Raw genomic sequence first — 24,273 nt, 5'->3', positions numbered from 1 at the left:
CAATTGAATAGTGAAGGCCTCCACTGGAGAAAGGCTGGTGTTTTAGTCCCCCTCATTTTTTTCACACTCAATGTCTGGGGCCCCCAAGCCTCGCAGCAGAGTGATTGAATGCTTGCAAAGGGTTGCGATGAGTGTAATGGTCCTTCTGCACTCCACAGACCGTACCTGAATTACAGAATCAATCAGTAAACACACACACTGTGTGCATTTCTGGAAGAAATCCCTATTGAATGTTCTGGTCTGAGGAAATCCCTTGATTAGTAATGAGAGTGGTATCTTGGCAGTCATTGCTCAAAATGTATTAACAAAAATTGATGTGCGAATATAACGCTGCAAATACAAAAATGCCCTCTCGCTTGGCGCCAGCCTCCGCATAGATTAATGTGAATTATTAAACAGATTGAGTTCGTTTTTCCCCGGGAGGGAAGGCTTTTCAGCTTATCTACTTAAAGATAAAGAACAATGTGCTCTAAAATTCATTTTGCGTTTGCATGAATCCTGCGGACAGATAGGTATTGCATATATTCATGAGGTGCTGAGAGTCCGGGCCTGTCTGAATCCAACGAGGAACAAGAGGAAGAATGACGTTTCCAGGGCTTTGTTATCTCTCCTGTGTCTGTCTAGCCATGTTTACTTCAAGCAGTCACTTGCTGGTTTTTGGTTTGCATTTCTGTGTCTGTCTTTGTTTGTTCGTTCGGGTTCAGGTTGTAAATACAGATACTGATCCATTTACCAATGCAGGATCCTTATCTGCATTGCATTATCTAACTGTCGTTACCCCACAGTTACTGTACTCGGTGCATTTGCAATAAATAACAGACTGAAAAAGACGTGCAGACACACGCTTTGGACAACGCTTTGGACAATGCGTTGGACAATGCGTTGGACAACACCAGCAAAAACATTAGCCACAATATTGGCTAGAGTTTTCAGTGACGATGCATGCAAATGAGTAAAGTGTGTAATTGCACAATTAAAACAGCAAGGTAATTACAGTGCGTTGATTTATTCAAGGTAATTACAGTGCGTTGATTTATTCAACGTAATTACAGTGCATTGATTTATTCAAGGTAAATTACAGTCCAGTTAAAGCCAGGCAGAGGAAATTAATCCAGGCTTGACTTCCACAGACTTGCCCGCTATTTTCATGTCTCTCCTCCGCAGATAAAAACACACTCACTCTCACATTCCTGCACGTTCTCCCTGCAGTCGTTTCTGTAAGAAATGTGTAGATGCTGCCTGTTACCCAGAAGTGCAGGCTGTTCTTGGAAGTGGTTACACGGTGCAGGCTGATCAGGAGTGTTTGTTGTAACTGCTGAGTACTTGAATGATTGTGCAACTGCAGGGGAACGAAACAGTGTGGCAGAATGTACCTTTATTCTGAAGCGAATATGTCTATTGTAATAGCAGTTGTATGTTTTCTGTAAGAGATGCACACAGTGTATTCTACAGTAGTGACACATGCAGAGCACATACTGCCAGCACGATGGTTAATATCAGTTGCATTGATACAGATGCATGGTTTCCGTGCTCCTTTCTCATTTAAATAGCACTACAGAAAGGCTCGCAATGTCAGTGGATTTCATCGCTTAGGGGCTGTTTCAGTTAGCAGTATCTTTTCATTATTTCTGTGTTGGTTTTTTAGCGACCTGAATGTTGATGCATTCAGCTCTGCTGCGGGATAGCTTTGAGCTTCTAATTGCACATTGATATTTTAAAGACTTTCGAAGAATGTACGTTCTACAGGCCTGGAGACTTCCTGACAGGGTGATCTATCTAATCTGCTGCTAAGTGGGACGGGTCCCGTGTTGTTTAGAACAGCAGATTTGAGTCCGTGCTTGTGGGAGTTTGGGGGTTTTAATCTTGCGTTTCAAAATGACAAAAAACTAGAAACTAAAAAAAGGAATTTGATGACTGTGACCCTGGGATTCTAAAGCAGGTCGTTTTAATTTGCAGCATTTGCATTTCAAGACAGCAAAATGTGAGTCTGACAGGTTGGAATTTGGCAGCGGCTGAGCTGCGTGTGTGCGTGTGTCGGAGGGAGAGTGAGTGGGTGTTGTAACAGCTGGGTGATAGCAGGGCTTTTTGTGGTGGTGTTTGTTTTCTGTTTTTGTGGGCAAGATACAGACCGAATATCTGATATATTATTTTTAACCAAAAAAACAAATAAACAAAACAAAAAAAAAGATTGAATTGAATCAATTGTCTACAACAGAGCTACTGAAGAAATAAACAGGATGGAATATCCCTGAGGTGGCAAAAAAAGAATGATTTAATTTCTCGTTCTCTTTATTTCTATGGGCGATTTCTCTCTCTCTCTCTCTCTCTCCCTCTCTCCCTCCCTGTCTCTCTCTCTCTCTCCTCTCTCTCTCTCTCCTCCTCTCTCTCTCTTCTCTCTCTGAGTCCTCTCTCTTCTCGCTCTCTCTCTTCTCTCTCTCCCTCCTCTCTCTCTTCTCTCTCTCTCCTCCTCTCCCTCTCTCCCTCCTCTCTCTCTCTCCCTCTCTCTCTCTCTCTCCTCTCTCCCTCCTCTCTCTCTCTCTCTCTCTCTCTATCTCTCTCCTCCTCTCTCTCTCTCTTCTCTCTCTCCCTCCTCTCTCTCTCTCTCTCTCTCTCTCTCTCGCTCCCCTCTATGAAAGACACAGATTACCAGGGGCGACCGGCAGACGATGGCAATCTGACTACAGACAGAGCTGCATGCAAAATATCTTCTTTTTTTTTTTTTCATTTGCAATAACCTAAAAGAACTGAGATAAGCTAATCATGTCAGCCAGAGTTGTTTGAGCGGTTTGGAATGGAGGCACGACAGGAACAGAGGGAGTGTTTCCACGCCTCTCTCCCTCTCTCAGGCAAACTCCCATTGAAATGATCCTGCACAGCATTACACTGAGCCCTTCCGCTCCTTGAGGTACACAAGGAATTGAGCGCAGAATTACAATGGCCTGGGTTCTGAGCGCAGGGCTGTCTGGTTGCAAGGCAGCAGAGTTTGTGTCTCTGAGTGAATGCAAAGCGCTCATTGTTGTGCAGGAAATGAAGAGGGCAGTTAAAGAAAGGAAGTGGTCTTAATGAATAAACAAGTGAATGAAAGAATAACTGAAACGAACGCCGACTGAAAGGGTTTGCGTGAATGGAATAAATGGATTAAGAATTCCACCTCCCCACCAAAAAAAAACAAAACAAAAACCGAGACTGTGGTTCTGTGCTGCTGTGACAGACGAGTCCAGATTTAAAGGCTAGTGGGCTTTGTTTGCCTGCCTCACATTGCCTCTGTCCCTCCTGATTATTTTTTTGTTGTTGTTCTTTTTTTCCCAGCTGCCTCCCACAAGCAGAGCTCCCCCCAGTGGCGGATGCAGAACATAGCGCATGAGTCGGTGGAGAGCTCAGACGAGGAATTCTTCGATGCTCGGGGTTCGTCATGGAGCTGGGTGTCTTCTTTACTAAGCCTTTTAATATTTACTGTGTTTAACAGTGCAACTGTAATTACACACACGCACACGCACACACGCACACACACACACACACACTCACACACACATCCACTCACACACCCACACACACACTCACACACTCACACACACATCCACACATCCACTCACACACCCACACCCACACTCACACACATACACCCCCCCTCCCCCCCCCCCCCCCACACACACACACACACACACTCCCACACATATCCCCCCCCCACACACATACACATCACATATTGAATCAGGGAACGCTTAAAACATTTTTAAAAAAGTTATCTTATTCTGACCCGATGCAACTTTTTAAATAAGGCTTTTGGTTTTATTTTTAATAGCATCCCAGTTTATTTTTTTTTAAGGTTTTCAGGAAGAACGTCAGCAGGGATTGCAATTCACAACACATTTAAATGATGTCTTTGGTTTAATATTGGTCTGTGCCGATGACTGTGCTGCAGAGATTCCCTCAGTGCAGAGTCAGGAGCTGCGTTTCTCTTAAAGAAATACCCTCACTTATAAGGAAAAGCACCTTGCTGAGGATATCAGAACAATTTGAACGTATTTATCGAGGGAGTCCTTGAGAAACCCAATATCCCACAATGTCAGAGTCACCACATTGTGCTTAAAATTACCATCAACAAATATGGTATTCTGAAGAAAAAAGTGTTCGAAAAACACAAACACTTCAAATAAATGAAATTGTGGGTTATCAATTTTTTTTCCAGGTCACCCCTCAATTAAAGACTGGGGGGGGGGTATAATCTCAACTGTGCTCTATTAAAAACTCAAACCCAAACTTAAATACAATTGCAGCCCAAGCGTTTTTAAACACAGCACTACCCCCCTGCCCTCCTGTCCCCCTTCTCCTACGCTGAGATTCAGGGTCATGCAGCAGCTCGGAGCTCTTTACCAGTCTTTTGATCTGACACAGAGCACTGCGCTTGACTCATCAGCACTTTGACATCACCTCTCTTAGGAGGAGTGAGCCACACATGAAAGAGACTGCGTCGGTCCCTCCATGAAAGAGGAACTAAATTGCATTAGAAAATACCTAACGAATCCTCCCCCAGACTGCTGTTTGATCATTTCACCATTTCAGCTCCACTCCCCCAGACATGACATATTGAGGCTCCAGTACACAACATCATGTGCCACACTTTGAACCTGGAAATTAGAAACTAGGCTCACAACAAAGAGTGAAGTTTTTGTTGTACGGTAAAGTTTGCTTTTAAAAGAGTAGCAGTTTCCTGATTCAATTATAGTTTATAAAGGGCTAAATGATTCAGTGCTAGAAAGTAAACGCAAGTGAAATAAACGTATTAGGTAAGGATGGGAGGGCAGAAATGGAAGCTGATTCAAAGAAAATTCTGAAAGGTAGGAAGCACTTTTTTTAAACAGAGAATTCTAAATGCTTGGAATAAGCCACCGGGTGCAATAGTCTTTGCATGTTTTCATACAAAGGGATATGCTGCAACTTATTATTTAATTACTGTGTAATCTTAATGCTATTTATAACCGGCCCCCCCGTCCCCCCCATTCCATTTTCAGACAGTAATTGAGAATGACAGTCACTGTACTCTACACTGCATCAGTTCTGACAGGTTAAATAAAATGACATTATTGCGATCTCGTAATTATCTGGAGGTGTAGCTGTTGTTACCGGGGAGTATCCTGTGCCTCTTTTATGAGCTGTGCTGCACATTCATGGCTTGAGAGAGACTATAAAGTCTGAACTGCTGTTAATAAGTCGAAGAGCATTTTGTTTCAAACAGTTCTCGCTTTTTTAAATGATTATTCTTTGAATTGCAGTCTGATGATGAAACATGATTCTCTTGGGCAATCACTTGGACTGCACACTGTTTCAGAGGCTGCCTCTCTGACTCCACCTGGATTAATAGATCTAGTTATTATAGCAATCGATGCATACTTTACAATGAGGAAGAGGCACTAGCCCTGCATTATTCTTCTCTTATAGCTGCATGAATAACTCCTAACAGTCAGCCTGCAGACACAGGTGAAGCTCATTGCAGTGCTCTCCGTTCATTCTATAGCACAGTGGTACTCAACTCCGGCCCTCGAGATGCAATCCAGTCCAGGTTTTTACTCCAACCAGGTTCTAATGTAGTTAATTGAAGCTGCTAAGAGGAATTTAGGTCCTGGTTGTATTAATGCAGTCCCTGAAACACAGTGATGATTACAAGGCGCATAGTGTATGGGGTTATGAGACTGTGAGGAGATAATGGTCTTCTGAGTTGAGATTTAAAAACTAGCGAGGGAGGCGGCTGTCTCTGAGTGCTCTCAATGCATCCTCTAGTTTTAGCGAAGGGCCTGATTTCTTTTGAAGGGGCTGGATTTTCAAGTCAATTAGGGGCTGCTTCCAAGTCTTTTACAACAGAGTCGGATTCTACCAAAAACCTCTTCCCTGGAATGTTTCCATTAGTACAAGAGACACATTTTATAATCAAGGAGGGCAAATCGCAGCAACAGGGGTTGTGATCATTGATTAAGGGTCAAGTCATTCGCAAGTGAAGAGTCCCGAGCTGAGGTTCCTGAGTGGCTTCCTGTCCTGGCAAACGAACATCTGAATGTATAAAAACACAGTGAGTGCAGCTAGAGGACCGAAGACAATCCTAAAATGATCGAGCAGTGTGATAATATTGAAGTATTGAAATATAGAAAGTGATCCATCAGGCAGTGCGGTGTATTGTGTTATTCCAGGGTAGAAGCAGAATCAAATACAAATCATTGGTTTTCTCTGCAGGGGCCCCTCGGTCAATCAAGGCTTGCTATTGTCGACAGATGAAGGAGCCGTTCAAGGAATTTAATTTGACAGCGTATCGCTGTAATAGACGTGCAGCGTGGATGATGGATGTGTTTCATATAGAAATGACGAATGTACTCATAAGAGGAGAGAAAAAAACACAATATCGCTGTGAAGGACGTGGTACGAGAATGCCAGGAGTTAGGAATTATGTGTGTGTGTGTGTGTACACTGTCTGTAGTTAATTCATGGAAACTGGTATTTTGCTCGTTTTCAAGCAGACCACCCTGCTTAATGATGCACAACACTGAATCAGAGTCAAAATCAGTCATTGTTTCAGTGCAGTGACACACTGGACTAGGTATTACTGCTAAAGAGATGTGCAAGCTGGGGTGACAAGTAGACACATTAAACACGTGGTTTTCATCGCTCACTCTGGGACACTTTTCATCTGCAGGATTAGGGTGGCATATACAATACCAGGGCAGAGCTGGAGAGGGTAAATAATCTGCCCCTTTCTCTCGTGCCAGGGTGTGCCACATACCCCCAGCCCTGCCCCTCTCCCTCATCTTTCTGTCCCGGTGACGAGGAGAAACTCCTTTAATCAGAGATTACTGCGCTGCTCATTTAAGACGGTCTAGCCCTGATTGTTAAGAGCAGGTGGGGAAGCTGCTTACATCGCAGTTATCTTTTCCTCTTCCAACACAAAAAGGCTGTGTGACAGACCGTGGTGTGTACTTCAGTCCGGAAAAGGCAATCTTCACTGAACCAAATGAACCATTGTGTTATTAATAATAATATCATTATTTTCATTATTTATTTCTATAATCTTTCTTAGTCTTTTGGTATTGTTCTTGTAGTCAAAGATGAATGAATTATTATTAAGAAACACATCCAGTAGCTTTATCCCGGTTGAAATCTCATCCAGTTGTTTAAAATCTTGTAGCCAGCTCTCTCTTTCACATGCTGGGAATCGCCTCAGTGTAAGCAGGGCTTGGACGCTTGCTGAACAGTTTAAGCTGACCCCTTTTATTACTTAATAAACAGGTTACTGTGTTTTAACTAACAATCTATTAAGAAAATGCACAGCACGAGTTTATGTGTTAGTAAGTGTAACGGGCGGTGTTGTGCGATGCACTGCCCTGACAGATTCTGTCCTGTCCCCTGTCCGTGAGATGAGATCAGAAATGCATGGAAGCTACCGGCGCTGATACTCTGAAAGTACCTGGAAGTGGAATTTAATGTCAGAACTGGATAAAGTGCAGAGCCTGCACAGCGTTGTGTATCGTATCTCATTCTGCAAGAACAATGGTGCCAGGCTGTCACTTCTCTCAAAGTAACTCGCTGCAGATAAATATTTCAGCAGTGACGTTTTAATGAGCTGGCACCAAAGGGACTTGGGACATATTTCTTCTGCTAATGAGGGGTATGTTTTAACAGGGACTTTTATTTAGACTGAAGGCAGACACAAACGTTTTTGTATTTTGTTGTGTTTTTACCCTCCTTGGAAGAGCAGTTCAATACGTGGCCTGGTTCATCTCAAAGCAATCTCGATGCTGTTTAAAAATAGCATTGCACAAGAGGCAAGCCACCGGAAAGTGTTCTGAAGCTTTAATAAAAGAGAGTCTAGCCTGAAATTCCTGTTGGGTGTCTGGGGGTTAAGGGAGAACACACGCTGTCTTCTTTATTAGAGCGTATGATTGTGCCAGCGGTGTGTGTGCTCACTGTATGTCTGACAGGCAGGGTCGAAACTCTCTCTGTAGAGACTCGGGGCTCTTCAACACGCTCTCCTGTCTGCAGTCATGCTTCTTGGAGAACTGAGTTCTGATCTATAATACAATGTAATGTATTGTGAAAAAAAATAACTGCCTTCGTGGTTATGCAGGGGACAGAATCCTTAACGTTCACTGTAAAGACAGCTCCAGGAAAATAAAGGATTTAGGAGCTTCCTGGTTTGTGACCCTGTGTGTGTGTGTTTCTGTTCCAGAGGATGTGCTGGAGGGGAAGAGTGCCATGCTGCTGGGCATGAGCCAGTGGAACTCCAATGACCTGGTGGAGCAGATCGAGACCCTGGGGCACATCGACCAGTCGCAAGGTAACCAGGGGGGGCAGATCGAGACCCTGGGGCACATCGACCAGTCGCAAGGTAACCAGGGGGGGCAGATCGAGACCCTAGGGCACATCGACCAGTCGCAAGGTAACCAGGGGTGGCAGATCGAGACCCTGGGGCACATCGACCAGTCGCAAGGTAACCAGGGGGGGCAGATCGAGACCCTAGGGCACATCGACCAGTCGCAAGGTAACCAGGGGGGGCAGATCGAGACCCTGGGGCACATTGACCAGTCGCAAGGTAACCAGGGGGGGCAGATAGAGACCCTAAGGCACATCGACCAGTCGCAAGGTAACCAGGGGGGGCAGATCGAGACCCTAGGGCACATCGACCAGTCGCAAGGTAACCAGAGGGGGCAGATCGCGACCCTGGGGCACATCGACCAGCCGCAAGGTAACCAGGGGGGGCAGATAGAGATCAGTCATTGTTTTGAGCATGTCCGTTTGCTCTGCTCCTTTCCCTGCACGCCAGCAGGAGCAGCAGTGGGGTTTTTTGGTTCTTCCAGGATAACAGTTTTTATATGTAATCACAGCACTTGGGGGGGGGGGGGGGGGGGGGGGGGGGGGGGGGGGGGGGGGAGCAGGGGTCATGTGAAAATATAAAATGGAATATGATGCCCTGCCAAAAAACTGCTGTACTGTGAGAGAGAGAGAGAGAGAGAGAGAGAGAGAGAGAGAGAGAGGGACTTCATAACCAGGCTGCAGTCTATTTGCATAACCTGAAACTGACCCTAAATGAAAAACAAACTGGAGCCCCTGATATTTGTGTCATGGGGAAAATGAGAAGTCTAATGTGAAGTTTGAATGCATCGTTGGCAGTTGCTACAGGCTGTTAATGCAGACGTTTCCTGTGATCAGTGCTCGCTTTGTTTCTCTACCTGGTATAAGAACGTGCTTCCAGACTAATTCAGAGAGAAGGGCTGCATTGCACAGATAACCAGCTTGTCCTGAAGATTAATACCCTCATGCCCAGAGGCTTATCCCCCAAATCCCTCCAACACCTCAATAAGAAAATTGTCTGCCCTGTAATCTGTGGGCTAATATTAGCTCCGATGCGGGCTGGACAAGGATTTGGGAAAAAGAAAAAATAAATGAAGCAAGGTTTAACTAACCATGCCCCCCCCCCCCCCGGCTTTTCAATAAGGTTTGAAGGATGGAAATGGATTGGATGAATGCCTGTGTTGTTAGCTCCAGGTTACATCGCTGAATTGCTTACATGTTACGCACCCGGATGTAATCTACGTTCTTCATCCTCGGGTTTATTGACAATATCCATAACTAAGCTTCGCTGCGTAGGCAGTAGCACATTAAAAATAATAATAATAATAATAATAATAATAATAATAATAATAATAATAATAATAATAATAATAATAATAATTTAAACAAATACGACTTCAAACTGCTGGCAAGTCTAGATCCACTTCATGAATGTGAAATTGTATTTCATTCATAAAAAAAGGACTTGTTTGTTTAGCACTGTGCATCCCCACAGCAGAAATCCACAGAGGTTTACCATGAATGAGCTCCTGCATTCTCAGGGGAGTCCTGTCGTGTGTGTGTGTGTTTTTCTATGAGTAAGGGGATACGTTTAGAGGGAGTTTTGGGAGTTCACAATGAAACCGTTGTGCAGCTGTGAGGAAAGCAGGACTACCTGGCCAAGCAGGAGGAGACCCGTGATCTTTGAAGCCCCTTTTCTGTTCAGAGTCAATGCTGTTGATCTGTATTCCACACACGCTCCTAAACACATGCTGTGCAGTTGAGCCGTCTCCAACAAGCACTCCTTCCAGGCAGAATCGCCGCGGTCACTCACTCCCTAACCCTAACCCTAACCCCAGGGCTCCCCTGGGCCTTCCCAGGCTTTCCCTGCTCAGAACATTCCAGCTCACTTCGGCCCCCTCTGCTGGTCACACCCTGCTACTGCAATTATTATTATTATTATTATTTATTTCTTAGCAGACGCCCTTATCCAGGGCGACTTACAATTGTTACAAGCTATCATGTTTTTTTTTTACATACAATTACCCATTAATACAGTTGGGTTTTTACTGGAGCAATCTAGGTAAAGTACCTTGCTCAAGGGTACAGCAGTAGTGTCCCGACCTGGGATTGAACCCACAACCCTCCGGTCAAGAGTCCAGAGCCCTAACCACTACTCCACACTGCTGCCCCAACGATAGACCAAGCCATTACTGCACGTGCCAGTTGGTTGGTCTGCTCTTGCCTTGTAGGGAAGTCGTTTAAAGGACTGGTGTTTTTAACATTGCCTGCTAAGTTGCTGCTGAGTTCTGTTTCATGACTGATGATGTGTTGTTTTATTTCTTGTGTTGGATGTTGCTTGCTGTGGTGCTGGGAGCCTCTTGCCAGCTCGTCATTGCAAAGGAGGATTTATTCTCAATTGACTCCTCTGTGTAAATAAACGTTTTGATTGATTCATATGCTGTGAAATGCAGACTATACATCAGGAATTCCATTTGCTTAATAAGCAATGTGTGGGGCAGCACAAAAGCATTTTATTTTCTTTTTTTGCAGATGACATTCAATGGATAAAGTGGCAATCGATGTCTGCACAGTGTGGTTTCTTTCTTTCCTTCCTTCTGCCTATCACTGTGACATTTATCTCTGAGCAGGCTGTCTTCCAAAGCCATCTCCCTACTGTGCTGTTTGAGGTTTTTTCTTGCTGTGTAATGACACACATTTACAACAGAAAATAAGTTTCAAGCCATTTCAACAGCAAACTATTTACCACAACACACAGCAAATTCATACCGCAGAACAAACTTTGAACCCTTCCTCGGGTCAAACCTTGTATCCCCAAAACCCCCCCTGCATGTGTGTGTGTGTGTGTGCAAGCGCCCAGGAGACGAGCTACCTCCCCTTCTCTCTCTCTCTCTCTCTCTCTCTCGCTGACAAGACAATTACGATTATCAGAGGAAGAGAGGAACAGGGAACACAAATAAACAGTAAACTGACAAACGAACATCGAAATCTGAATGAACATCTAAACCTCTCTCTCTCTCTGTTCTCTCTACCCTCCCCATGAAGCCTTCCAGCTATCAGGATCACTCCCCCCCCCCCCCCCCCCCCCCCAAACTAACCCTTAATTCTCAGGTGGGGGGGGGGGGTCCTCAGTTCATGTTTATTGATTTCTCTTTGGACTATGTGGACATTCCCACACTCAGTTATTATCAGTCCTCTGTTAAGTCCGTTAGCATCCTATTCCCAGCAGTCGGACTCCTAACCGTGATGAACGACTCGCGCCTTTCTTTCGAGGTATTCTACTTGATTTTAATTGATTTCCTGCTGCAGTGTTTTTTGTTTTTTTCTTGGTAAAGCTGACATGTTTCTTGGGAATTGATTTATAGGATGTGTTGAGTTAGGTCAAAGGACGTTTTAATGCTCCAGCTGCTGTATAATTGGGTCCCTTGGTGAACGCTGCAATGCTGTACAACACAACACAATTAATCTTAACAGTGCAGGAGCTAAATACCACTTTGTCTTCGAGAATCATTAAACTAAGACCCCCCCCCCAGGGGAGAGGGAGGGAGAGGCTGCAGTTTTCAATCCCAGTGGGTTGAGCAGTGTATAAATAAGAAGAGTACAGTATAGAAAATATAAACACAGTGACAAGGGACTCCAGTGTGATTCAGTGACTCGAGGGACACTAATTCGAGGGACTCTGCAGTGTGATTCAGTGACTCGAGGGACACTAATTCGAGGGACTCTGCAGTGTGATTCAGTGACTCGAGGGACACTAATTCGAGGGACTCCGCAGTGTGATTCAGTGACTCGAGGGACACTAATTCGAGGGACTCTGCAGTGTGATTCAGTGACTCGAGGGACACTAATTCGAGGGACTCTGCAGTGTGATTCAGTGACTCGAGGGACACTAATTTGAGGGACTCTGCAGTCTGATTCAGTGACTCGAGGGACACTAATTCGAGGGACTCTGCAGTGTGATTCAGTGACTCGAGGGACACTAATTCAAGGGACTCTGCAGTCTGATTCAGTGACTCGAGGGACACTAATTCGAGGGACTCTGCAGTGTGATTCAGTGACTCGAGGGACACTAATTCGAGGGACTCTGCAGTGTGATTCAGTGACTCGAGGGAGACTAATTCGAGGGACTCTGCAGTGTGATTCAGTGACTCGAGGGACACTAATTCGAGGGACTCTGCAGTGTGATTCAGTGACTCGAGGGACACTAATTCGAAGGGACTCTGCAGTGTGATTCAGTGACTCGAGGGACACTAATTCGAGGGACTCTGCAGTGTGATTATCAGAGGGAGAGGGGTGGGCGAGGGAGAGGGTTAATCAGATCAGCTCCTTGTCACAGAAGCATGAGATTTAAACAGCGATAGCGAAGTCAATAGGAAAGCATGCTGCACAGAACTGTGTACAAAGTATACACTAGAGGACTCTTCAGGACGTATTTGCAAAGGCGAATTTTCTGAGAATAGCAAAACTATTATAGCAGTATACAAGAAACAACTCCTACTGTACCATGCTCACCACACCTAAACAATGCACCATTGTGATGCACGTGGGAGTCACTGCTGCATTCGAAGCGTGTTCTGACTGCGATGATCGCGCATTGTACAGGCAGTGTGATTGAGGTATTAGATGCAGGATGGGGCAGTTAAATTGTAGTTTCTTGCTAGCTTGAAAAGCATTTAATCCTTCTCTGAAAAATGTACCTTTGCCTTAGCACTTTCTCCAACATAGGGCTCTTTGTGCATTAAAAGTATTCAACAGTATTCACGACATGAATACAAAAAACGCTTTTGCGCTGTGGGTCAGGGAGGAGGCTCTGCTGATGAGAGGCCCACTCAATAAATAATCTCTGTTCTTGCAGCGAAAAGCACTTCACTTGGAGACAGTGTTTCTCTTTTCATTTTTTCCCCCCAGGGATGTTACATGAAGAGCATTGAATGTGAGCCAGCTCTCTGATCAGGCAGTAAAGGCTTTTGCTATAACGAAGCTAAGTGTGAACTTGCGCAAAGCTGGTACAACCGAGCCCCGTCCCAATTATTGAATAACACCGCCCTGTGTCAATCTCAGCCAGAATTTGATTGTTTAATTGAGCCCAGGTGTTAATCAAGGACCTGGATTGGAATGGACTGAAAGGAACACCGCTGAGTCAAATCAGCTCCACTTGAAACCGAGAAAAACCCAGTTTGAAATGTCTGAGAGGCTGGGATTGTTATAGGAATGAACAGGCTCTCCCTCAGGCTAGGTGCAAGAAGAGAAACATTTGATGTTGGAGGGGTCAGCTCTGCCCCTTCCGTGTGAGGCGAGGTCACACAGCCCTTGCACTGGTGCCATCAATTGAAAGGTGTTCCCGTTCGCTTGAGCAAGTCTGATTGGGCTGTCAGCCACACTGGATCAGCTGTAAACATGACTAACAGACAGGCAGGGCAAGTCCAGCACGGTGAATGTTCATCTGACTCTCTCAGTGCTCTTGCAGCGTGACCTTTTTTTCCATTTTCATTTCAGTTAAGTGCTAAAGTTTATGACACTGCTTTAGTTATGAATCTCAGACGTGCCGGCAGCAGCCATCCTTCTCATTTGATCCTGGCCCGTGATATGCACACTGTTGTCAGTTTTGTGCAGTTTTCTCAATTCGAGCTCCACGTAATTGCTTTTGATGTTGTTTGTGTTATTTGGTCCTTGCTTGAAGAGGCTGTGATTGAAATGCAGCCTGCGTGATTGCAGTGTGCTGGAATCTCTAACCCCTTGATTTCACCCACAGAGAGTCTGTATCGAGCGGTGCTGGGCCGGGGGCGCTGTACTGCACAGAGCAGCATCGACGGCATGGAGGACAGCGAGGTATGACAGCTCGGACCCTGAGGGCAGCCTTGTGTCCTCATCCCTTTGCCATGCCTTTGTCGTGCTCCCCTGAGCTTTACAAAGCTTGTTTTGCATGCTGCGTCATTTCATTTCAAGTGGGACAAAACACAAAATCGTCTTGTTCTGTCCATTGCATTCAGGTTCCAATCCAATTGTAGCTGTGATTATTATTGCTGGGTTATTTAGAATAAACAGAGTAAACTCGTTAATGTGGGTAGTGGTTTATGTTACTGTTTAGTGTAATTGTAAATCTAATTGTAATAGTGATTGTAGCTGACCCCAGCTCTGCTGCCTGTCTCGTGTCTGCTCACAGAGGGTGTGTCGAACCCACATCCTCATCCTGGTCCTGCACGGGGGGAACATCCTGGACAGCGGGGGAGGGGACCAGAACTCCAAGATGGCGGACATCAACACGTTCCGCTCGGTGTTCCAGAAGGTGGCCCGCGCGCACTTCCCCGCCGCCAGCGAGCGCGTGCAAATGAAGCTGGTGCCCTGCTCCGCCATCTGCACCGAAGCCTTCTCCCTCGTCTCCAAGTAAGCTGCAGGGCTCCTTGGCATTCCTGCTGGCTCGCACGCCCCTGGGCTTTTCTTTAAAGAGGTGGTTTGATTTAACCCTACATGTATTAACACTAATGCGCTGTCTGGTCATCGTATCAAAGTGCTTGCTGCAGTCCCGCTGCAAGTGGATCTGGGATACTGGAATCGACTGACAAACGAAAAAAACACTGAACCTGTCATAGTGTGACGTATGCAGTTTAATAGCATGCTACAATACCATGCACCAGAATCCAATGTGTATCAGAGAGGGGATAAGGGTAAGAAGAATATCAGCCCTCCCTCCCTCTCACCCACCCTCCCTCCCTCTCCCTCTCCTTCACCACCCTCCCTCTGTCCCTCTCCCCCTCCCTCCTCCCTCCGTCCCTCTCCCCCTCCCTCCCTCTCCCCCACTCCCTTTGTGCTGTTAACAGACTAGTAATTACAGTCTTCAGTACAAACCCCCCATATAAGCACCTAGACTGGAGCTCCAAAGTGCAGTTATTTTGATTTGTATTTTTCTTTGACCTTTACAGAGTATGCTCACCACAGTTCCAATATGTCACTTCGTTGCTTTCTTTTGTGGTTTCCAAGAAAAGGCCTCTTTAGAACAAGAGATCCAGTCTGCGACTGTTTCTATTACCTCCCTCCCCGGTGCCCCTTGTTACTGGAGAACAGGTCAGAGCGCCGTGCCTTTTCTAGCTGGAGCGTCCCTTCAAATTGAAGCAGATAATTGGATCTGAAAGCTGGAGAATTCATTGTCAGAGGCTGTGTATTTAATGAGCCGATATTAAGGCTGTTTCTTGCCGATCTGGGAGGGCGTGCTATAGGAGCATGGGAGCGGACCTGAAACAAACATGCATTGCTTTGGAGCTCTGCTGTGCTGTCTGGGTCTCTGCCTTGTTTCATGGTTTGCATTGTTTCAAGGTTGCTTTCCAGCAGCAATGACAGACTGATTGACATCAACAATAGTAGCACTGTGAAATCAGGGAGGCGAAAGTCTGCAGGCAGTACCAAATGAAGCTGTCATAAAGGGTCATGTTTGCAATTTAATATCACTCCACACGGCGCACACTGACCCCCGCCTTGCTCCGATATCAATAAGTCAAGGGGCAGCCAGCTCTTTCTCTCACCTGTATACAGTGTTCATCACAAACGACAGGGCTGTACAGCACGAGACTACTTGGGCTTACAATAGGTATCACTAGCCCACTGTACACCAAAACAAGTTTAGCTGCAGTTTCCTTGTCCCTTGACACTGCTTGTTGCTTCATTGTTCTAGAAAGCAAACATCAGAAGAGTGTTTGCTACAACCTCAGGTCTAGCTCAGGGGATACACAGGAACACTACTGACAAAACAAAGAAGCAGAAATCAACAACAACAACTGGAAATATGCAGAGGACAAAAAACACACAGAGAGACTCCGAGACTGTTTGCGCTGTCTTGCATACAGTAATCAGAGCAGAGCTAAAACCTCGCCTGGCTTGGCCTATGGGGACAGGAATCTGGCTGCCTTGTCTTCAGATTGATATGCCAGCAAGGCTTTATTATCCCATTCCTTTTTTTTTTGCAATCTGTTTGGCTTGCAGACAGCGTCCCAGAGCAGAAATTCAGCTTCCTCCTCGGAGCCCAGCAGCAGGGAGCGTCTGCTGCCTGCACTGTGACTGGATTGATCGACTGATTCATTGATTGGTTGATCGACTGATTAATTGATTGGTTGATTGATCGACTTGATTGATTGGTTGATGGACTGATTGATTGATCGACTGATTGATTGATTGATTGATCGACTGATTCATTGATTGGTTGATTGATTGATTCACTTCCAGCCCTGTGCCTCTCTCAAGATGACACTGCCGTTCGCGGCAACATGTGCAGAATGGCGTGGTGGATTTGTGAAGTTGATCACAGTCATACACACATTTCACTCTGGATCCTTGAGGACCCTCTTCCATTGCAAACCTGTAACACAGAGCAGAACCGATGAACAACACCCCTGAGGCAGAACTAAGACTCCACACCACTCTGCACTGAGCCAGGGTTAACATTGAATAAGATGTCTTATTCGAGCTGAGGGATTAAATGACTATTTATGCCCCATTTACTTCAACAGCAGCCTGTTCAAACAGAAGAGAAACAGAGGCCAGCAAGGAATCTAAAAATGACTTTGTTTAAACAAGGCGCTATATTCCTGCCATGATCTCTACTCTGAACGTTGCAGATTTCAAAATGATTTGGTGCATGTCTGTGGATTATCCAGTACTTTTTAAATGTGGTTTGCTGCTGTGTAGAGCGATGCTGGGACCTGTTGCCGGCCGGCCTGTCTGTTTAGCTTCGCAGGCAGTTTGTCTCGGCAGCGGGACTAAAAATCGCCCTGTCGATCTTCAGTCCTTCTGATCTGTAAGCTGGCAGACGGAGCTTGTTCATTAAAAAAAAAAAAAAAAAAAAGAATTCTCACTTCAAGTTCTCGACAGACACAGCACTGCTCCATTCGGTCTGTCAGCAGCCCTTGATGTGTGGAAAGAAAGAAAGAACAGAAAAAGGCAGTGTTGTTGTTGTCGTTATATATAGCCTGTGCTTTCATTTCTCAGGGGTCAGAGAAAATAAGTGTAAAGACTGAGAGGGTGAGCCTGTCTCTCACGCATGAAACAATGTCTTTGGATATAAACAGCGCTGCATGCTAAGGTCAGGGCACTGTGATGTTTGAATGCTGCGCGGTTAAGATACTCTCTGGTATAAACAGAGCCGTGTGGCGAGGGCCATTGTGAACTCAAAGAGAGCCGCATGCTCATTAAATGTGTCTCCTCTCTCAGTGGTGTTGAGAAGTAGAGCAGTAAGCCATCAAGTGAATGAAAAGAAAAGCACGAGCAAGCAAGGCAAGCGAAAAGGATGGCATTTAATGAACCGGATGATCTTAAAACATATTTATCTTTTTTTTTTTTGTATTATTGAATTAATTTGAACAGTTTGACCAACCCTGTTTATATGAACCAATTAAACCTCCATCCAGACCCTGAAGTAGCTCATTATCTCATTGTACCTGTGAAACCTGGAGTGGAGTGGCTCTGCAGGATCGGGATTGGACACCCCGGATTTACTGTGTCTTGTCTGTGATTTTTACCAAGCTTTTACTGTGATTTACTGCACTTTTATCAAGGCAGGGTGCGCACAGCTTTTATAAGGGTAAATAAAGTGCTGTTATCTTGTTAACAGGCAAATCAATTCCCACCAGGCTCTCTGCTAAGTTCCTTCCTCTTACATGCGGTTCCTCCCACATATCGTCAGTGGTTTGCTCGAGACTGCGTTTGATCTGAGAATTTTAAACAAGGCTCCTCTAGCTATTCGCCCCCCCCCCCCCCGTCACTTTCAAGAAGAAAAAAAAAAAAACGCCTTTTGAAACATGTTGGTTGGCTTCTGTTTTGGTTTAATATCCCCCCCCCCCCCGAGCTCATTAAAAAGGACAGAGCACCTGAAAGGGTCTGCAAATTCAATACGACATTTCATGGTTACCGTGTGAGGTGGTAATGCAGGAGATCGAAACCTTCTTCAGGCTCCTTTGAGGTTGTAATTAGAGTGCTTTTTAATGAGGGCTGCTCTCTACGTCTGACCTTCCCTGACATCAGAGAATCAGGTCTTTTGGCTTTGAATTCAGTCTCTTCAAACTGAAACGAGGGCTCAGCCCAGGTCAGAGGAAGCGCTAATGCAGGCTGGATGGGAATATTGTGTGAGTGAAGATAACAGGTGCCTAATTGTTGCTTTAGTAATTGCAGTCCTGGGTTTTGATTCCTGTATGTTAAAAGCCCCATGTGACTCCATTAGGATGTTAGTTTTGCTGCAAAATCGATAGCGTCACTGGACTGAGTGAGCAAAACAATAACACTGTGGCTTTAATGGTAGAGAAGGATCACAGCGAACAGGTGCGTCTTGCCAAGTGTCGAAGGGGATTCGTGGCACTGTACCGATGTAAGATGTTTTTTGGCTGTCGTATTATGAAAATGAATTATAATGACTAACCACTCCAGCACTGTCATTACCCTGCAACTTAATCACAAGGACTCGTCTAATGGGTCCGTTCTCCGCTCTCCAGCATCTCAACGAGCCCTGAAAGACTATTCCCAGCCCGTCTGGCTTTCTGTGTCACTCCCTTCAAGTGGTGCTGGAGTGTGACCGCCTCCACGATGGCTGTCCAGTTTAAAGTGTGTTCTTCAAGGCGTTGTTTCCATTCCCCAGGGCTGATCAGAGCAGCCTGTTAGCGGTGGAGAGCTGTGCCGCGCTTGCGGGGATCTTGTAAACAAGCTTGTGAGTGGTTTACAAGCCTCCTTCACACCGGGCTGTCGTACACTGCTGTCCGTAAATCAAACGGCTGGCAGGCTGTTCCGAGGTCAGGCAAAGGAAAGGGAGAGAGAGCTTGTAAGGTCTGCTAAGAGGCAGCCAGGAGCATGCTTTCCTCCACGTCCTGCTGCGCTGAAATTACCGCAGAAACAAGGTGCTTTCTAAAAAAAAAAACAGACCCCAGGCACAGTGTCTGCACATGAGCACGCTGACCTGGGGGAGGTGCGCTAAGGACAATCTCTCGACAGCGGCAAAAACAAACCACAACACATGTCAGTATCTACCAAACTAATGTGTGCACACATTCAGCACTATGTTGAAATAAATCACTGTAGCTGAGCCTGCATAACTGTAACTGCAATCCCAGCAGCACGGTCTGCTGTAAATGTGATTCTCATTCTAATTGACCTGGGTGTGATTGTGATCTGCTCAGATCTCACAAAGCTAAGCAGGGTCAGGCCTGGGCAGCACTTCTTATTGGACTGTGATCTGGAGCGATCCCAGAAAGATCAGCAGCAGGGTCAGGGGTTTGAGCAATAAATCCGTTTATAGAGTGCAGGTAGATGTGTCCGTCCCGGGAGAGTGTTAATCTCCCCCCCCCCTCCCTCCCTTTTGCACTACCCCAGGCCAGGCTCGGCACTTCTGTCTGCCCGTATCCCATATATCCTGGTAAACGTTATTGCGCTGTCTGGAAACGAGCTCATAATTCAAGCTGAAAGGATCGTGCTCCCAGGCGCTGTGATGATAAGACTAACCTGATGAATGGCGGAGGCTTGGAGCAGCTGTGGGAAGGATATAAGCTAAGCTAAATCTGCTGCAGCTCCACCAGCACATAAGCGGCAATGGGACCACAAGTCCCCCCCAGTGCAGAAAACATAGTGGCTGAAGCATGCTTCACGGGGGTCGGGACCTGCAAAAGACTCCGTGTGCTGTTGAGATCCAGGCATGGCTGTGCAGCAGTTGAGCTGTTACTGGCTCTAGTCGTCTGGACTGATCTTTTATAGACGAGCAAGAGCTGTATGCAGGAGCTCTTCATTGACTTGCTGAGTTTTGTAACATTGAATGAAAGGCGCTATATGAAGCGGTACGCTGCTGTGTGTTTCCGCAGCTTGAACCCGTACAGCTATGACGAGAGCTGCCTGTCCAGCAGCGTTGACCACATCCCCCTGGCTGCTCTGCCCCTCCTCGCCATCTCGTCACCGCAGTACCAGGAGGCTGTCGCCACGGTGATCACCAGAGCCAATCAGGTCTACCACGACTTCCTCAAGTCCCAGGAAGGGGCCGGCTTTAGCGGACAGGTGGGCGGAGTCTGTCTGACTTCCTTTTTATTTTTTTACTGTGCAAGGTTTTGTTTAGTTCGATTTAGATACAGTATTGTTCCGCCAGTTAGTCATTTTAGTTAAAAAAGACAATGCAATTATTTTTAATATATATATATATATAGACAAAAAACAAAGTCTGATGCCATTAAGCCTGATGTATGTATTGAGGTCTTTTAAAGTACAATAACACTGTTACAAAACTAGTAACCAGTTTGAGTGGCATAAAGATCTACCCCAGTGAGTACGTCAGGACCTTGATAGTCTGTTACCCGACCCCTCTCTTCCAGGTGTGTCTGATGGGGGACTGTGTGGGAGGGATCCTGGGCTTTGACGCCCTGTGTTTCAGCGCCTGCACGAGAGCTGAGAGCCAGGGCAGCAGCCGTCAGGACAGCACAGAGAGCCTGCAGGTACCTCACTGACCTCTCGCACTGCTCCCCTCCCTCCCAGTCCTGCAGCTCTAACCACTAGCCGCACTGCCTCCTGTCTACACTCCTCTCTATCCACTCTGCCGAACTGCTTCCCTCCTTCCTGTCCCTCAGAATTAACAGCTAGGCTGCGCTGGCTCCCTCCCTCTCTCTCCCAGTCCTTCCCCTAACCCTGAGCCTGTTTCTGTGCTCAGGAGAACCCCAGGGTGTCAGATGGTGGTGGGCTGGGCTTCAGCTCCAGCAAGCGTCTCAGCAAGAGCAACATCGACATCTCAGGGGTCACGGGGGAGGCACCGTCGCCAAGGCAACCGCTGGGGCGGAACCAGAGCGACTCCTCCAACTACGAGTGTGGCTCAATAACTCAGCACCACGCCTTCCTCAGCAGGTAGGGGCGCAAGATATTGCATGGCAGGGCAGGGGGTCAAACTCCCTTTAGGGTCTCGCGTTACAAATTCAAAATGTGCAGAAGAAACCTAGCTTTTTTGCTGGGGGTGGCCACAGCCAAAGACAACAGTTTTGTTTACAAATATTTTTGGAAGAGAACAAAAAAAAAAAAAAGGCATTTATAATTTTTGTTGAAATATAAAATACACTGCTACGTAATTATAATCAAAATACGTTTTAAATAAAGCAAAAGGGGTTTTATACTCGACTCCTCGCACATCGCGGTGGGCGTTGCTCTCCTGCTGTGTTAATCCTGTGTTCTCAACAGGCAGGAAGGCTGCACAAGCTATCCGGGTGTAGACTGATCAGATACACTGACAGTAATGCCAGGTTCAGTCCAGGGTTTTCTCAACAAGCCGCTGGACTGGAACAGACTGGGAGAGCCGCTCGGAGCAGCACTGTGCCAGCACACAATCAGCAGCAGCCTTGATAAGCTGGCATGGGGCCAGGGCTATAAATAGCAGCAAGCTATTTCCACGATGACATCACTGTAGCGCCGGACAGACACAGACAAAGAGCTTTATTGCAGGGATCTGCAGAGGGTAGGATTGAGATGGACTGTTTGGACTGAGTTCAGGGTAGCTTTTACTATAAAATAAAAGAGATTGATCACAGAGTGCCCACCCAGGTGACATGCATTGATTGAAGGTGCACTTAAATACCGCAGTGTGACGACTGCAGTGGAATTGCTTTGAAACGGACAGGCCCTAAGCAAAGGCTGCACACCTTCCCCTGGGTCCAGTCTCCTGGAAACAGGTTTCAAGCCACTGCTCCTGAAAAAGTGGCTTTGTGTTAACAGGTTAATAGCGAGGCAAGAACGTTTCATGGCAGGAGCAATGTGGCATCCCTCCAGATGGAACAAAAAAAAAACCCTTTGAGATGAAGCAAACCAGCCAGGTCTGCTGTGTGATAAAGGAAGGCAGACTGAGCTCTGGAATAATGTAGTGAGCAGAAGTGAATGTTTGCAAATCAAAAAGCTGCATTCCCGTGCAATCGGCGCAGCGAGTGTTTCAGGCTGTCATGAGCAGAATGAAGGCGGCGCGGGTTCAGAGCGGCTGTGCTTGCTGTCTGCTCGCTGTGACGTCTGTGGGTTTAAAGAGATGTCAGGAATCTAAAGGAGCCCTGCTGACAGCACAGCGATTCACAAACAGAGACGAGCAGGAATACAGAGCAAAACCATAGGGTCTTGTCTTCAAACACTGCATAAGTGAGGTCTCTGAAGCTCCAGCTGTCCTGCAAAACGTGCACTTTTTTGTTTTACTGAAGGGAAAAGATTAAGCATTTCACTGCACAACAATAACAATACATATTCCTGATTTTGTGAATAAATACATGAACAGGAATACCAAGCTAACATCACTCTCTCTCCCCCCCTATTCCCATACTTCCCTCTCTCTCTCTCTCTCTCTCAGTATCCAGCCCAGTCTGTTGCAGGACTCTGATCTCCAACAGGGAAGCAGCTCCAGTCTCCAGGTCTTCAATCCTGGGAAGTTTGATTTCGAGGTGTCAGATTTTTTCCTGTTCGGATCGCCGCTGGGACTGGTTCTAGCCATGAGGAGGACCGTGCTGCCCGAAATCCAGGGTACCAACAACCCCCGTCCCCCAACCCCCTCCAGAAAAAAAACCCTCACACACACAGGGGACCACACCCCAGTTAAACCCACACCTTACAACACACGCACATACACCCCCCCAAACAAACACACACACAGACAATGTTCTGTAAAGAGGAGACCATTTTCTATTCAAGGATAGTAAGATATTTAGTGAGCAAGAAGTCTGAGTGAAGGGATCCAGCAACAGACTCCCCATCCCCAGGGGCACCCCCATCCCCAGGGGCGACCCCATCCCCATGGGCACCCCCATCCCCAGGGGCACCCCCATCCCCAGGGGTACCCCCATCCCCAGGGGCACCCTCATCCCCAGGGGTACCCCCATCCCCAGGGGCACCCCCATCCCCAGGGGCGACCCCATCCCCAGGGGCGACCCCATCCCCAGGGGCGCCCTCATCCCCAGGGGTTCTATTCTACTTGTGCAGGTATTGCTCTACTGAGCTCTGCTGTCTTGGCTGTAATGACATTAGAATTCATGGCCGCAGCTACAGCCTGGCTGACACGATGTTTGTTATTTGCATTTCTCATTTTCGACTATCACATTTCATCTGGAGGGAAAGGGAAAAAAGGGCATTCCAAAAATGACATTACAATAAAACTCCTTTTTACCAGCGACTCACAGCATTAAGAATATTTTCATAACAAGCCCTGTGTGTTCACGCATTCTTTATGACAGGAAGAGGGCTTATTGTTTTTTTTTTCTTATTCTAAGGATGTGGTTTCATGAATACCAGATTTTAAATACACACCGAAGTCTGGAGCAACATGACGTTGAGACGGCAATCTGGACATTTTTTAGAAGTGATAAAAAAACTACAGGCGCAGTTCCCCAGTTGAATAATGAACCTGGATAAAAACATAAACCCTTAGCATTGACTTCAACCCCCAAAATGTCACTGTGACTTCGGAGGTCTGATCTGATTTACACCTCGCAGTCTGTTGTGTCAGAGATCCTGCATTAACTGTAATTCCAAAGCAAATTAACGAATTGGCCCATTTTACAGATAACAGAGAAGCTTTTAAAACCTCAGTACAGGGCAGCAGCAGTGACTTGGACCCAGCTGTCCTCCTCAAACAGTTAGTCAGCATTGTCCAGACTCATACCGCTGGATTGAACTCTGGGGTCTGGCCAAAAACGTACAAATAACATCCGATGAAATCACAATACTGGAAGCCGGAAGCCTGTCTCCTCCTCTTTGTCAGTTTTATTAATTTTCCACGTAACTTTGCAGGACAGATACGCTGAGACACACACAAGAGAAGTTTTGCTTTATTTAAAGCGGTTGTCGGTACGAACGCACCGAAGACCAGCAGGTCGTGTGCAGCTCCACATCAGCGTGGCACAAGCACACGCAGCCTGCATGTCTCTTCAATGAAACAGATCCATCAAGTATGGGGGCAGATGGAAAAGAAAGCCC

General features: G+C 46.3%; 1 protein-coding gene across 1 annotated transcript in view; it reads left to right on the top strand.

Annotated features, from left to right (window-relative positions):
- LOC117429801 (membrane-associated phosphatidylinositol transfer protein 3-like) overlaps positions 1–24,273 on the top strand; it is a 44,956-nt gene that overhangs the window by 8,963 nt on the left and 11,720 nt on the right. Inside the window, exons 2-9 of the mRNA XM_059000739.1 lie at positions 3,310–3,405; positions 8,213–8,320; positions 14,087–14,163; positions 14,498–14,718; positions 20,160–20,349; positions 20,661–20,780; positions 20,993–21,183; positions 22,655–22,824. Coding sequence (XP_058856722.1) covers positions 3,310–3,405; positions 8,213–8,320; positions 14,087–14,163; positions 14,498–14,718; positions 20,160–20,349; positions 20,661–20,780; positions 20,993–21,183; positions 22,655–22,824 — 1,173 coding nt within the window. The remainder of the gene's footprint in view (positions 1–3,309; positions 3,406–8,212; positions 8,321–14,086; positions 14,164–14,497; positions 14,719–20,159; positions 20,350–20,660; positions 20,781–20,992; positions 21,184–22,654; positions 22,825–24,273) is intronic.

The sequence above is a fragment of the Acipenser ruthenus genome, chromosome 26 (genome assembly GCF_902713425.1).
Source record: "Acipenser ruthenus chromosome 26, fAciRut3.2 maternal haplotype, whole genome shotgun sequence".
Classification (NCBI taxonomy): domain Eukaryota; kingdom Metazoa; phylum Chordata; class Actinopteri; order Acipenseriformes; family Acipenseridae; genus Acipenser; species Acipenser ruthenus.
Note: the sequence above shows the minus strand (reverse complement) of the source record. Positions and strands in the feature narration are given on the sequence as shown.